Source organism: Hyla sarda, chromosome 2 (assembly GCF_029499605.1).
Source record: "Hyla sarda isolate aHylSar1 chromosome 2, aHylSar1.hap1, whole genome shotgun sequence".
In the NCBI taxonomy this organism is placed as follows: Eukaryota; Metazoa; Chordata; class Amphibia; order Anura; family Hylidae; genus Hyla; species Hyla sarda.
This window is the reverse complement of record NC_079190.1, coordinates 265,703,988-265,720,546: the sequence shown is the minus strand read 5'-3', so window position 1 is coordinate 265,720,546 and position 16,559 is coordinate 265,703,988. Positions and strand designations below refer to the sequence as shown.

Genomic DNA, 16,559 nt, shown 5'->3' with positions numbered 1-16,559 from the left:
GTTATCTGTCCGAGGGAGTGTTCAGTTAATTTTTCTTCTGGTTCTCGGACAGTTCATGGTTTTTTTTTTCCTTTGACCTGTCGGTCTCCTCCTATTGCTCTGGGACTAAAACTGAATTGCTCAGTGGCCTGGAGGCTGGTATATCCTGCTGGGAGGAGCCGAATTATGGTTACCATAGTGTCAAGCCTCCTAGAGACAGCAGCATATACCCAACGTCTGTGTCCTCAAATGGATCCTTCGAGAGAGATTTTACGGTAGGTATTAAAAAAATCTCCTTTTTTCTGCTTTGGTTTGTCAAATACATGGTTGTCATTGTGTCATCAGCAGAACCATGTATAAACACAAAAACTGTTAGATTTGAGTTCTCAGAACATCTCCATGACATACACAATGTAAAGTATTTGTTTTTGACAATTCTACGTTTGTTTTCCAAATGATACAATTTAAAAGCTTGATTGTCTTGCAGAAAGAAACCAGCAGTGCACTTACACATGCAGGAGCTCACTTGGACCTTTCAGCTTTTTCATCATGGGAGGTGAGTTTCTATCTTAGCAGCAATATTGTTGTTTTTTTTCCCCCTCTAATCATTCTAGTCCTTTTCACTGTGTTTGTTGCAGAGTAATTTGAAATGTGTAGATTTTTGTAGATCTTGTAAAACTGCTGATATTTAAAGTGTTCATTACCTTGACAGGAATTGGCTTCTCTTGGTTTAGACAGATTGAAGTCTGCATTGCTTGCTTTGGGTCTTAAATGTGGAGGGTAAGTAATAAAACTCCTTTTTTGTCTTATGGTTTGTTAATGCTATTGTGTTATGAAATTGAAGTTCTGTACAGATTTATATCTGCAATGTGGGGTAAAGAAAAATGGGGGGAGTTTACCATAGAAAAATAGTATTCTTTTATGCCAAAAAAGGGAGTAGATGGCATGTTTCTAAAACATTTTTTAAAGGGGTACTTCGCCCCTAGACATCTTATCACCTATCCAAAGGATAGGGCATAAGATGTCAGATCACAGGGGGTCCGGCTGCTGGGACCCCCTGCGATCTCCAGGCCGGCACCTAGAGCTTGCTTGACCGTTGCATGACAACCGTGGAGCAGAAGTACTCAGCCATCACGCCTCATCCCATCCGGCACAGAGCACAGTTAGTGTTGTGCAGTGGATTGCGCTGGAGATCGTGGGGGGTCCCAGCGGTCAGATCCCCCCCCCCACGATCAGACATTATACTCATCCTTTTTTTTTTTTTTATAGATCCACTTTTTGCTCCAAAACTGCTATGGCTGTTTTCAAAAAGGATGTCAAGTGAATCAGCTATTCAGTTATCAGCTGCATAACACTGACTGCTCCAGAGCTATTGTACATGCTGGAGGTGTACGAGTAGATTGTACAGCGTACACAAAGGGGGAAATGATACTGCACGAGGGTAGCAACCGCATCGGTGACCGTAACCCTAGGCAACGAGCAGTACACAAGACAGGTAGATGAAAGAATTCAGAGTGGACCATTTTAGAAAATGGAAATAATTTAGTTTATATTTTTCCCTTTACTTGTAAGTCAGACCTATGTTATGATGATGGAAATACCCCTCTAGAGTGCAAGGAAAATTGTTCAGTTGCAATGTTATTTGGAGCCTAGTCTATTGCAGATTCTTTTTAAGTTATAGTACAAAATAAAAGCTCCATACAGTATTTTTGTGTCCAGTTAAAATTCAGCAAAATAATGGACCGCATTAAAGTCAGTGAGGTCTGTTGGGCTCCTTTGCTGTCTGTCGTGCAATGGACCGGCAGACTGTTTGCCGGTGCTGAACGTAATCTGCACTGGAGGCCCAAAACTGAGCCTCTGACTGTCTGACACAGATGTGAACCTAGCCTAAGATGCAATTTATATTTAATTCCATGGTATGTATAGCACATACATTTCTGTATAGAGTTATTTCTAAAAGCTATTATTTAATTTCAGAACACTCGAGGAAAGAGCACAAAGACTTTTTGGTACAAAAGGAAAATCTCTGGAATCTCTAGATTCTTCCTTGTTTGCTAAAAATCCCAAGGCAAAAGGTGTCAGAAGGTAGATGTACATTTTGTGCTACAAGAGTTTGAATTAAGGGGATTTTTTTTTTTTTGCTTTTGTGTTGAATATATAAGGAATATTTGGGACATTGGAAAAATATAAGTCTTATAAATGGATGTGTTTTTTAATATAATTTATGTTCAGAAGCTGAAAACTAGCAGTAATTTTATAGTGTAAACAAGTCTTATGGTGTTATTTATGTTGTATTTATGGTCCCACATCAGGCCTGTTTATATGAGATTGATTTAGGGAGGTTTACTGAAACTAATGCAAACGATAAGGTCACTGCTTTCAATTTGCAAAGGACCTCTGAAAGAGCATGTTGGTTGTCCTTGAAAAATGCCTTCACATTATCACATTGGTCTGGCTATATGTTTTTGCTTGCTTTAATCCTTTGGGGACCAAGCTCACTTACTTAGTGACCAGGCTATTTATTGCAAATCTGACCTGTCACTTTAAGCATTAATTATTGTAAGGAAAATAGACATTCCAAATAAATTATATATTGATTCACATATATACAGTGGACCCCCCACATGTGACCCTATTTCGGAAACTACACCCCTCACTGAATGTAATAAGGGGTGCAGTGAGAATTTACACCCCACTGGAATTTGACAGACCTTTGGAACAGTGGACTGTGCAAATAAAAAAATTACATTTTTCATTTTCATCGACCACTGTCAGACACCTATGGGGTGTAAATGCTCACTGCACCCCTTATTACATTCTGTGAGGGGTGTAGTTTCCAAAATGAGGTCACATGTGGGGGGTCCACTGTTCAGGCACCATGGGGGCATTGTAAACGCACATGGGCTTCAAATACAGATTAAATTCTCTCTCTCCAAAAGCCCAATGGTGCTCCTCCTCTTCTGAGCCCTGTAGTGCATCTTCAGAGCACTGTACATCCACATATGGGGTATTTCCATACTCAGGAAAAAATGCCCCTCAAAATTTGTAACCCCATTTCTTCTATTACCCTTTGTGAAAATGAAAAATTTGGGACAACACCAGCATTTTAGTGGAAAAAAAGTTTTCATTTTCACGTCCAACGTTAATGAAAATTTGACAAACACCTGTGGGATGTTAAAGCTCACTATACTCATTGTTATGTTCCGTGGGGGGTGTAGTCTCCAAAATGGGGTCACATGTGTTTTTTTGTTTTTTCTTTGCGTATGTCAGAACCTCTGTAACCAGCAGCCACCCCTGTGCAAATCACATCAAATGTACATAGTGCGCTCTCACTCCTGAGCCCTGTTGTGCGCCTGCAGAGCACTTTATGTCCACATATGGGTTATTTCCCTTTTACCTCTTGTGAAGTCTACACCAGCATGATATTGTAATTTTTTTTACAATAACATGCTGGTGTAGACTCCAACCTTACCTTTTCCTAAGGGGTAAAAGGAGGAAAAGCCCCCCCAAAATTAGTTAGGCAATTTCTCCCGAGTACGGAAATACCCCATATGTGGCCCTAAGCTGTTGCCCAGATATACGACAGGGCCCAAGTGAGAGAGCACCATGTGCATTTGAGGTCTAAATGAGGACTTTTTATTGTGGCGGACCCAGAAGCAAGCATGGCGCTTGCCTCCTCCACCAAAAATAGCCTATGGCAGTGTTTCTCAAACAGGGTGCCTCCAGCTGTTGCAAAACTACCAGCATGCCTGGACAGTCAATGGTTGTCCGACAATGCATGGAGTTATTTTGCAACAGCTGGAGGGCTCCGTTTTGGTAACTGTGCCAAACGTGGCTTTTTCATTTTTACTGAGGGGGATGACAGTGTAAGGGTGTGTAGTGTATATGTAGTGTTTTACTCTTTAAAAAAAAAAAAAATTTTGTAGTGTTTGTAGAGTACAGTCACCCGGTTGGGGGTTTATAGTGAGTTTCCCGCTGATAGTTTGAGGTGTAGCGGAAAATTTGCCGCAACTCGGCAGGAAACTCACTGTAAACCCCCGCGTGAATGTACTCTGTACATTCACATGGGGGAGGGAGCTCCAGCTGTTGCAAAACTACAACTCCCAGCATGCACTGACATACCGTGCATATTGGGAGTTGTAGTTATGTAACAACTCGAGGCACACTGGTTGGGAAACACTGAGTTAGGTAAAAGACTACCAGAGTGTTTCCATACCAGTGTACCTCCAGCTGTTGGAAAACTAAAACTCCCAGCATGCATGTTAGTGCATGCTGGGAGTTGTAGTTTTGCAACAGCTGGAGGCACACGGGATGGGAAACAGTTAGGAAACAGTGTTTCCCAACCAGTGTGCCTCCAGTTGTTGCAAAACTACAACTCCTAGCATGCCCGGACAGCCGAAGTGCATGCTGGGAGTTGTAGTTATGCAACAACTGGAGGAGAACAGTTTGAAGACCACTATGTAGTGGTCTTCAAAATGTGGCCCTTCCAGATGTTGCATAATTACAACTACCAGCATGCCTGATTGTCTAGGCATGCTTTGAATTGTAGTTTTGCAACATCTGGAGGGCCATAGTTATGACACTACTGTATAGTAGTCTCCAAACTGTGCCCTTCCAGATGTTGCAATACTACAATTCCCAGCATGCAGAGACTGTCCAGGCATTCTGGGAGTTGTAGTTCTGCAACATCTGAAAGGCCAGATGTTACAGAATTACAACTCCCAGCATGCCTGGACATGCTGAGAGTTGTAGTTTTGCAACATCTGGAGGGCCACAGTTTGGAGACCACTGTGCAGTAAACTGTGGCCCTCCAGATGTGGCAAAATTACAACTCCCAGCGTGGCTGCTGCGAGTTGTAGTTTTGAAACTCCAAGAAGGCAACAGTCACATCACTTACCAGCGATCTTCAATGTTGCCTCTGTCTCCGCTCGCTGCCTCCTGTCCTTCCGCTCCACAGCAGCGCTACAAGTGTCACCTCAGTCGCCACCAACATCTGTCTCCGCCGCCTGAATTGACTGGAGAATCACGGCCATTATGGGCGATGTGCCGAGATGGCTGCTAATAGATATCAGCACTCATCCTGTTCCAATAACCGCCCCGTGTGCGGCAGTGAACGGAAATGCCGAGGGCATACAGTTGCGCACTTGATTCATCCCAAACAGGTTAAAGGGGTAGTGGAAAAAAGATTTAAAATCCTTTGTTGCCAGAAAGTTCGAGTAGTGTAGTGAAAGATAACTTAAGCCACCCCCCACCCCCCGCCATCTAGAACTTGTAAGGATAAGGGGATAAGTTAAACTACAGAGGTATACTGCAGAGGAAACTACAGATAAATACTGGAAGGATTAAGATTTTTTAAATAGAAGTAATTTACAAATTTGTTTTCCACTGGTGTACCCCTATAACTGGAATGGCCCTTAAATTTCTCTTAACATGTATTTTTTTATTTATTTTTTGTTTATATTTATGTATATTTGTATCTTTACAGGGACACAGAAAAAAACAAAGATATTGCTTTTCTTGAGGCACAAATTTATGAATATGTCGAAATCCTTGGGGTAAGTTGTGTTTTTTTTTTTTTTGTTTTTTTTTTACATTACTTCACTTTAACCCCTTAAAGGTTTTTCCGTTGTTGCACTTTGGTTTTCTCTATCAGCTCCATTGGGGGACACAGACCATGGGTGTATGCTGCTGTCACTAGGAGGCTTGACACTATGGCAACAAGAAAAGTCGGCTCCTCCCAGCAGGGTATACCCGCCCACGGGCACCTGAGGTGATCTGTTTTAGCTTAGTGTCTTAAGGAGGTGGACCTGGTCTGGAGTTTTTATTTTCCTAGTATTAGGAGACGTGTTAGTTTTTTATTCCTTTTTCTTTCCTGTTTTCAGGTGTGGACTCAGGAACTGCAGCTCACTGTTTCCCCATTGCGATTGAGGGGGCACAGACATCGCGTTTATGTAATGTTAACCCCCCTTTGCCAACGGTCAGCGCCTGGGGTTGTACCTTATGGTTCCGGGTCCCCCTACCTCCCTGCTCGCCTCACTCGCACATGGTAGCCCGGCATGATGCAGGTGACAAAAGCTGGCTGAAGACTTCATTGGGAAGACTTCATGAGGTAAGTTCTTCTGACTAAGGTGAGTATTTTCCCCTTGTTTTCTTTAGGGAGGACTTTCAACATCTGGAGACCCCCAGTTTTTGGCCCACTCTTCTATATGTGGACTGTTGGGGCTGGCCAGGAGGGATGTCCCTCCTTTCCTTTATTGGGGGTTCTGTATTATATCTGGAGCTGAGCAGCTACATTTATGTTTTCAGTTTATCATTGTGTGTGTGGTGTTTCACAGTATTACCGCAGCTGCAAGAGGCAGCCGCGGCGCATATCTCTTTACGGGCGCTCGGCGCCCGTTACTTTTGTTTTGGCAGCGCAGCTGCCGACAGTATCTCGCCGCTCCCTCCCCCCGCTGACGCAAATGCGTTCACATATGCGCTCGGGGCCGGGTGCGGGCGCCATTAGGGACCGGGCTGCATATCTTTGATTGCGGGCGTTCGGCGCCGTTCTTACTTTCGTTTTGCCAGCGCGGCTGCCGACAGTGTCCGGGCTGTATATTACTTCGGCGGCCCGGTGCGCATTGGCTCCGCCCACCCAGGGCCACCGAAGCCTGCATAAGGGCGCAAACTGCACCCCAATCAGCGCTGTGTGCGCGCATAGGGGGTTATTACAGGGCCAATCATAGAGCCCTTGTCTTTAGCACAGCCCCCTCTTCTTCATCAGCCGCAGTTCTCAATGGGCAAAAATGCTACTCACAGCAGCTGCCTTAGGGACAGAATTGGGAGATGTGGTCCATGCCCAGAACTGTTCCTCTCTCCCAACAGTGAACTAGCCCTTAGTTACTTATTACACTTGTAAAGCTGTAACTCAAAAATTTCTGGTTCTACTGAACCCTCTTGTTCTGCCTGCAACACTGCTCCCCCAGACCCCCCTGCTATTTCTATCCCGGATGCTCTTCCAGACCCGGTGGGTTCGGCCGCCCCTCCAGCCTGGGTTTCCTCCCTCTCCCAGTCTATATCAGACTTGGCTCAGGTCTCCCGTTCTGTGGGGACTGCCTTGGAGAGGGCCTCCCTACACCGGCCCGGCAGGCACGGGCGCTCCCCTCACAGGCTTCGTCCCGTTACTCCAGCTTGTAGCAAGCGTCACTCCCCTAGAGGATTCTCCCATGGTCGCCACTCTGGCTCTCCAGACCCGCATACCAAGTCAGTCTCTCTCTCTTCCTGGGCCGCCTCACACGTTCCCATTCACCTGGAGAACTTGTGGATGAAGTTTGGGACTCTGGTTCACCAGCGGACAAGAAGAGGACCGCACGGATATGTCTGACATGGTGCACTCATTGGTTTCGGCCATAAGAGACACTTTCCATCTAGAGGACCCAGGAACTTCAGACAGGGCTCCAGAAGTTTCCTTTCATTGTGCCCAACCTCCAAAGCTTCCTCACCGCGTTCCCATTCACCCCAAAAACTTGTGGATGAGGTTTCTGATTCGGCCTCCGACTCAGAGGACCGCACGGATATGCCTGATGTGGTGTACTCATTGGTTTCGGCCATAAGAGATACCTTCCATCTAAAGGACCCAGGAACTTTGGATGTGGCTCCGTACGCTCTGCTGGTATCCGCCTGGAGGCACCCTGATAAGAAGTTTCAGGAAACGAAGAAGGTTCAAGCGCGGTATCCCTTCGCCAAGGACCTCATTGCTCGGGGGACCTCCTCTCCAACTGGCGCCGACCTGGCTGTTGGCTGATGCAACTGCCTTCAAGGATCCAGCGGACATGAAGGTGGAGACTTTGGCAAAACTTTGCCTTTGAGACAGCAGGATCTTCCTGCTTTTGCTTCGGCCTGAATGTCAAGTGCCCTTTCAGTATGGTCTCCCATCTCCGCCAGGGTAGTCTTCAAGATCCCTCTGGAGGATTTATTTCATCTAGCTCTCCGATGCTCTGCAGCTGGAGATTTTCTGTGTTCTGCTTCCATGCGCAGCCACTGTGCTGCCTTTACCACAAGCTACCTGGTAGCCACCGTCTCTCCATGTGGCTTTACCCCTTAAGGACGCAGCCCTTTTTCGCAATTCTGAACACCGTCTCTTTACGAATTAAATACGCGAAAATGCTTTTACCGAATATTCTGATTCTGAGATTTTTTTTCGTGACACATTCTACTTTATTTTGATGGCAAATTTTCGGCATTACTTGCATCCTTTTTTGGTGCAAAATCCCCAAATTTCATGAAAATTTTTAAAATTTAGCATTTTTCTAACTTTGAAGCTCTCTACTTGTAAGGAAAATGGATATTCCAAATAAATTTTATTTTTATTCACAAATACAATATGTCCACTTCATGTTGGCATCATAAAATGGACATATTTTTGCTTTTTGAAAAAATTAGAGGGCTTCAAAGTAGATTTTCAGCAATTTTCATAAATGTCATGAAAATTGCTATATCTGAAGGGACAGATGTTACAGAACTACAACTCCCAGCATGCCTGGACAGTCAAGGCATGCTGAGAGTTGTATTTGGTAACATCTGCAGGGCTACCGTTTGGGCACCACTGTAACAGTGGTCTCCAAACTGTGACCCTCCAGATGTTGCAGAACTACAACTCCCAGCATGCCCAGACAGCCTTTGGCTGTCTGGGCATGCTGGGAGTTGCAGCTTGGCCTTCCTAGTGGTTGCCACAGTAAAGATAGTTTTACTTTCACTTTCAATTCCCCCCCACAGTAGTTTCCCTACCTGAGCCAGGATCCAGCAGTCTCCAGTGAAGATCGGGGGTCCCCAGGCATCTTCTCCTGCAGGTACCGGCCTCCATCTTCTGTCCATGTTCCCCTTGACATCCAGGGGTGGGCAGAACGGGGGGGGTTGCCATGGCAACCCACTGTCCTGCTATGCCATTGGTCAGAATCAGTTCTGACCAATGGCAGGGGATAGGAGGAGATCGCAGCACTGCGACCTCACTCCTAGCCCTCAGGATGATCGGGGCTGTCCCTGACAGCTCCGATCATCGCTATTTTCCGGGTGATCGGGTCACCAGAGCCCCGTCAGCCCGGAATAGCAGAAAATCGCATGTCTGAATTGACATGCGATTTTCTGCAATCTCCGACATGGGGGGGGTCTCAGGACCCCCCTGGGTGATGTGCTGGGGTGCCTGCTTAATGATTTCAGCAGGCATTCCGGTCCGGTCCCCAACTGGCAAGCGGCGGGGACCGGAATTCCCACGGGCGTATGCATACGCCCGGCGTCCTGAACAGGTTAAAGCCTGGAATGTGGACGCCGCCTTCAGGAAGTGAGGCGACGGGCGGAAAAGAGTTCTTTATTACCTCTGGATAAGGCTCACAGAACCGCTTTCCGTCGTAAGTCCTCCTTCAGGTTCTGCGGACCTTTGGTGCCACCAAAGGGTCCAGCCAGGCGCCTTCACGGGAAGAGGGCTCCCTCCTTCCGGACCTGTCCCTCCTGGAGGTCGGCTATCCGTTCCGGCCGTTTTGCGCCCCCATCAGACACCTGTAGGCCTTCCTCGGTCTGAAGGGTCGCCCCCCACCCACCTACCTTTCTCGGGTGGTTGGTCACCTCTTAATCTTCTGGGATGCCTGGACCACGCACATTCAGGATCCAGCTCCTTTTTTATCCAGGGAGTAATTGTCCCGGTTCCTTCAGGGGAACGTTTGCGAGGTTTATTCCAACCTCTTTGTGGTCCCCAAGAAAGGCGTTTCTGTTCGGCAAATCTTGGTTCTCGAGTATCTCAGCCAGCATCTTCTGCTTTCCCATCCCGAATGGAGTCTCTCCGTTCGGTGTTGGCGTCACTGGTTCATGGGGAAATTTCGATCCTCGGTGGACATCAAGGATGCGTGCCTCCACATCTTGTTGTTCCGGTCATCAGTGGTACCTCCGCTTTGCAGTTCCGTGCGGTCATTTTCTATTGTGGCTCTCCATTTCGGTCTGACCACTTCTCCGCGGACCTTTACCAAAGTCCTGGCGCCTGTGATAGCCCTTTTACGGACAACAGTTGTTTCCGTGATTCCTTACTTGGACGACCTCCTGATCAGAGCTTCAGCCAGGGCCCAGATCCTGGAGAATCTTAGTCTCAACCTCCTGACCTTGTCTCACTTCGGTTGGATGTCCAACCGATTTCCTGGGGCTCCAGTTCGACGCGGCCTCTGCCCGCTTCGACTCCGCCGACCAATTGGCTGACTCTCTTATGAAGAGTCCGATGACTTCAGCACCATGCTCCAGTTTCCATTCGCTTTTGAATGGATGTCCTGGGTCTGTTAGCGGCGGCCGTGGAGGCCGTGCCATTTGCCCAGTTTCATCAGCGACCTCTTCAACTGGTCATTCTCTTCCGGTGGGACAGGTCTCCATTGTCTCTCAAACGCAAGATCGTTCTCTCTCGACAGTCTTGTCGGTCCCTTCTATGGTGGCTTTGTTTCCCCCCTGCTTTTTCAGGGGTGCTCCTTCCTGCCCCTCCCTGCCAGTCTGTCGGACTGGGGAGGTGTCTTCAAGGACCGGCCGGTCTGGGACCTTGGTCCCTCGAGAAGCCCTTTTCCCCTTCAACATGTTGGGGCCTAGGGCAATCCTTCTTTGCTTGCTTCTTGGGAAATTCCCTTCTGGGCGGAACTAAGGTTTCCGGACATCTCAGCGCTCTTCATTCTGGGTGTCTCTGGGATGTGGTCTTTCTCAGCCGGTCCGCAGCCGTCTAAGGCGAGTGGTCCCTACATCCAGAGGTTTTTGCAGTGATCTGCAACCTCTGGGGCGCTCCAGGCGTGGACCTCTGCACGGCCAGCCACAACCAAGCGTTCCTCTCTTGGTCGGGCTTTGCCCTACCTTATCTGTTTATTGATCGGGCCTTGCCCTACCTTATCTGTTTCCTCCCCTTCCTCTCTTTTTGAGGTCCTGAGGAAACTCACAGCAGAAGGGCGTTCCCGCCATTCTCATGGCCCAGACTGGCCCCGGCGGGCATGGTACGTCATCGTGGTCAGGCTCCTGAACTACTTACCTCTGCACCTTCCCTATCGTCCAGACCTCCTATATCAGGTCTCCTGTGCTACCCCTATTTGCTGTCTCTGCTTTTGACGGCGTGGCGGTTGAGACAGCGGTTCTGAGGACCTGCGGTTTCTATTCCCAAGTGGTTTGCACCATGCTGAGGGCTCACAAGCCTTCTCTGCAAAGATTTACCACCATACCTGGCGGTGTTATTTCTGTTGGTGTGAAACTCAGCCTTTTTCTCTGGTCGTGGTTGGCTTTCAGCTCCCTTAGGGGTCAAAGGTTAGGCCGTTTCCATTCTTTTTCAACGTTCTCTGGCGTTCAATTATCATGTCCGAACCTAGTTCAGGGAGTGGCACAAGCTGCCCCTCCTTATCAGTCCCCTTTTTTCCCCTTGGGACTTGCACTTGGTCTTAGATGCCCTGCAAGCCCCCCCTTTTGAACCTCTCAGGGACATTTCTCTTTGCCTCCTTCCCCGGAAGGTGGAGTTCCTTATTGCTCTTCCCTCTGTTAGAAGGGTGTCAAAGCTGGCAGCTCTCTCCTGCCGTTCTCCCTTCCTGGTTGTATACCAGGAGAAGTTGTTTTGTTTTCCGTCCAGGTCCGTCCTTCATACCTGATATGGTTTTGGCTTTTTCATCTCAATGAGAACATCGTCCTACCGTCCTTTTTTCCGGCCCCTTCTCATCCCTGGAAGCGTTTGTTCCACAACCTGTTGTGGTCGTTGGACAAGACAACCATTTTGGGAGCTTACCACTACAAGGGGAAGATCCCACCCTTCAGGGTTTTGGCTCATTCCACCCTTCGGCCTTGCAGTTCTGTAAGGTGTCCGCGTGGTCGTCTTTCTCAAGGTGCTACCAGATTCATACCTTTGCATCAATTGATGCTACTCTGGGCTGTAAGATGTTGCAGACAGCGGTGGTCCCACCGTCCACCTGTCTGATTCCTTACCCACCCAAGGGACGGCTTTGGTACGTCCCATGGTCTGTGTCCCCCAATGGAGCTGATAGAGAAAAGGAGATTTTTTATGTTTACCGTAAAATCTCTTTCTTGAAGGATCCATTGGGAGACACATTTTTCGGTAAAAATGACATCTTATCTTCTGTAGGTCCATACTAGAGATGAGCGAACTTACAGTAAATTTGATTCGTCACAAACTTCTCGGATCGGCAGTTGATGCCTTGTCCTGCATAAATTAGTTCAGCTTTCAGGTGCTCCCGTGGGCTGGAAAAAACTTTCCTAGGACTGTATCCACCTTTTCCAGCCCACCGGAGCACCTGAAAGCTGAACTAATTTATGCGGGATAAGTCATCAACTGCCTAGAAGTCCGTGACGAATCAAATTTACTGTAAGTTCGCTCATCTCTAGTCCATACGATTAAAATGATACCCTACTTATATAGGTTTGATTTTGTCGTACGTCTGGTAAAAATCGTAACTACATGCACAAAAATTAATACTTAAATTGTCATCTTCTGACCCCTATTACTTTTAAATTTTTCCGCTTACGGGGCGGTATGAGGGCTCATTTTTTGGGCTGTGATCTGAAGTGATCGGACTTTTTGATCGCTTTTTATTCATTTTTCCATGATATAAAAAGTGACCAAAACTACGCTATTTTGCACCTTGGAATTTTTTGCGTGTATGCCATTGACTGTGTGGTTTTATTAACAGTATATTTTTATAGTTCGGACACTTCCGCATGTGGCGATACCACATGTTTATTTTTATTATTATTTACACGTTTTTTGTTTTATGTGAAAAGGGGGTGATTCTTACTTTTATTAGGGAAGGGTTTAAATGATCTTTATTAACTTTTTTAGGGTATCAAAGTGATAAAGAAGTTTATAAAGGATGGTACTAAAAGCTTTTTTTAACATTTGCTTACATTTTTAGGAGCAGAGACATCTGACACATGAAAATGTACAGCGCAAGCAAGCTCGGACTGGTGAAGAACGGGAAGAAGAGGAGGAAGAACAGATCAGTGAAAGTGAGAGCGACGACGAGGAAAATGAAATTATTTATAACCCCAAAAACCTTCCTCTTGGGTGGGATGGCAAGGTAAGCTAACTGTTGTCAAGGACATTAACCTTGATAAAGTAGTTTTGTAGTATTCTCCCTTAAACTCATGAAACTGGTTTGGATAGATAGCTAGATTGACAAACACTTACTATGCCCACTGTGCCCAAATTTTGCCACCACATGCACCGTAATTGTGGCACTTGGAATTGGCAACACATTTATTATGTTTGTGCCAGAAATAGTAGTGACATGCACCACACTCAACACTTTGCCTTTTTCCTACACTAAAAGGGGTTTGGCTAAGGATTGTTCAGGTTTAAAGGGGTACTCCGGTGAAAACCTTTTTTCTTTTAAAGCAACTGGTGGCAGAAAGTTAAACATATTTGTAAATTACTTCTATTAAAAAATCTTAATCCTTCCAGTACTTATTAGCTGCTGAATGCTACAGAGAAAATTCCTTTCTTTTTGGAACACCGATGACCTCACGAGCACAGTGCTCTCTGCTGACATCTCTGTCCATTTTAGCAACCATGCATAGCAGATGTATGCTAAGAGCAGCATGGTGACTCAGTGGTTAGCACTGCTGCCTTGCAGTGGTGGGGACTTGGGTTCAAATCCCACTAAGGACAACAATAAATAAAGCATTATTATTATTATTACTTTTATTATAATAACGTCAGCAGAGAGAACTGTGCTCGTGATGTCCTCAGAGAGCATTCCAAAAAGAAAATAATTTCCTCTGTAGTATTCAGCAGCTAATAAGTACAGGAGGGATTAAGATTTTTTAATAGAAGTAATTTACAAATATGTTTAACTTTCTGCCACCAGTTGATTTAAAAGAAAAAAGGTTTTCACCGGGGTACCCCTTTAAGCCTCTTTTACAAACCCTGCTAGACCATTATTTTGATGCATAAAAGTAGACCACTATAAGCCAAGATACAAATTGTGTAAACACTACCTGGATACTTTGTTGCAATTGAACATATTAGTCTCTAGATGGCATATGAGACACTTAACAAGCTATTCTTTTCGGTGACTTAATTGCCTTGTCTTTCATTTCATTTCTCACCTCTTGTTTTGCAGCCTATACCATACTGGCTGTATAAGCTACATGGACTAAACATAAACTACAACTGCGAGATATGTGGAAATTACACCTACCGAGGACCCAAGGCTTTTCAGCGACACTTTGCGGTGAGTAGCTCTGAATTGTAATATGGCAAACTGCTGTTTTTACTGATATGCTAACATATTTAAATCTAGTGAAATGGGAAAACTTAGTTGATAAAATAATATGTCCATGGTTTACAAAAGCATGGCTGCTTTCTTACTTCTGGCATTGCAACTCAACCATATTCAGGCAAGTACCATACACAACCTATGGACTGGTGTGTGTGTGTGTGTGTGTGTGTGTGTGTGTGTGTGTGTGTGTGTGTGTGTTTGTTTTTTCTCGTTCGGCTCCATTGGGGGACACAGGTATATCTTGCTTCCACTAGACGGCTGACACTTAACAAATTAACAAAAAAGAACTCTGCCCCTCCTGGCAGGATATACCCTGCCCACTGAATCTGAGCTAATCAGTGTTAGCTTAGTGTCAGTAGGAGCTCTCCAGGCCTGGTCTTGTTTTTATTATTATTATTATTATATATATAATATAATAAATATATATATATATATATATTTTATTTTTTTTTTCAAGGGGCACAGTCCATAAAGTATGCATCGTTAACCCCTTCTCACCATCGACCAGCGCTAAGGGATGTGCCCTTGGTCTGGGTCCCCTCTTGCCCCTGCTCGCCCCGCTATTACAGCCTGGTATGATGCAGGTGGCACTAGACTGCTTGAAGACTTCAGAGGTGGGTATATGGGTTCTTTCTAGAAAAGTATCCTTACCCCCTCTCCCTCTCCTCCATCCCTGACCCCCCCCCCCCTTTGGGCTGCTAGGGATTCCCTTTATTTCTTTTTATCAATCTCCCCTCTATTACCTTATGTTGTCAGCAAGATTGCCGGCATCCCTGTGTGGAGGAGTCCTCTCACTGCCCGGCCATGCGACGCTCCTTCCTTCTGCGGTACGACAATCTTTCTGACTGTCACACGGGCTGGCTTTCTGTTATGGCTGTGGCTTTCTGTACGCGGAAGGCCCTGTTCCGGCTTCTGCCACCGCAAACTTCTTCCTTGCAGAGGCCGCAGTCGGCCTACGTATTACTCCCGGCAGAACGTGGAGCCCGGAAGTGGGGGCCACATCCAATCCCCTGCTAGCGGTCGCAGGAGAGGTCCGTGTCGGCCTCTCCTGGTCTGCAAGCGTCACAGGTCTCCTCCCTCTTGGTCCTTCTACCTATGGGAGGCTATGAACTCCCCGGGGGGGCTGATCCATTTCTGTCATGTGCTCCTTCCTCTTCAGTTATGCCCGCTGCACACGCTGTTCCTCCAGCTGCTCTCTCAGGGATCTTATGCTGCTGTCCCTGCACACTGCTATCCCTGCAAGCTGCTGCTGTTCCTGCACACTGCTGCTGTTTCTGCATGCTGCTGTTCTAAACTTCTGGGCAAGGGTTCTCCTTCTCTCAAGGGACCTCCACCTTTGCATGGGACCTACACCTCTGTAAGGGACCCCCACCTGCACTGCTGTTCCAACTGCTACAGGAACTTGGGGGAGCTTGTTCCTTTTTTTTTTTTTCTCTGAGTTGGCTGACTTTGGTTGCTTTGGGTCCTTTTCCATGTCTGACCCCAGATCCGATACCCCCCAGACAGGCGATCGATGCCATAGTCACTTACTATTTTTGTACCAGCTGTAAAACTAAAATGCCAGGTGGTTCGGCTGAGCCCACCTGTTCTGCCGGCTCCGCTTCACGTCCCAGCCCTCGTGTGCCTTCCACCCAGGATGGCTCTCTGGAGCGTGTGGTCACAGACCCTCCTCTGGTTTGGGTGTCCTCACTCTCCCAGAGGATCTCTGATCTGGTACAAGTTTCCAGGGAGGTGGCTACTGCCTTGAAGCACTCCTCCTTGAGTCCAAACTTCCGTGGTCGCTCCCCTGCGGGCCACTCCCGATCCCCGGCCCACCAATCCAGATCTATGTCAACTAGATCTAGAGCCTCCACTGCCTGTTCCCGGTATCCTGGGGAACTGGTGGATGCAGACGCGGATCCGCACTCAGATTCCGAAGAGCTGTCATCCATGTCGGACATGGACAGTTTGGTGTCGGCTGTCAGGGACACCTTTCACCTACAGGACCCTGGAACTTCACACCCAGCTCCTTCCGCCGAACTTGCCGCTCTCCCAAGATCTTCAATACTCATGCGGAGTTTGATGACCTCCTGGAGACTGCCTTGGAAGCACCCTCGAAAAATGCTTCCAAGGGTCTAAATGGCAGAAGGCTATGTTTCCATTCGCGCAGGACCTGGTCACCAAATGGACTACAGTGGACCCTCCAGTCTCTCGCTTATCCAAATCCACCACTCTTCCTCTGGCTGATGCGGCTTCCTTCAAGGACCCTGTGGACAAGCGAATTGAGAATTTAGCGAAATTCGCCTTTGAAGCAGTCGGCTCATCCTTGCTTCC

The 16,559-nt window shown here is 46.9% G+C and overlaps 1 protein-coding gene across 2 annotated transcripts in view; it reads left to right on the top strand.

Moving 5' to 3' along the window:
• The window catches only part of SF3A3 (splicing factor 3a subunit 3), an 84,478-nt gene that overhangs the window by 54,130 nt on the left and 13,789 nt on the right, over window positions 1-16,559 (top strand). For both annotated transcript variants that reach the window (XM_056557118.1, XM_056557117.1), the window contains exons 9-14: window positions 467-535; window positions 692-759; window positions 1,957-2,064; window positions 5,465-5,534; window positions 12,879-13,043; window positions 14,088-14,198. In XM_056557118.1, coding sequence (XP_056413093.1) covers window positions 467-535; window positions 692-759; window positions 1,957-2,064; window positions 5,465-5,534; window positions 12,879-13,043; window positions 14,088-14,198 — 591 coding nt within the window. The remainder of the gene's footprint in view (window positions 1-466; window positions 536-691; window positions 760-1,956; window positions 2,065-5,464; window positions 5,535-12,878; window positions 13,044-14,087; window positions 14,199-16,559) is intronic.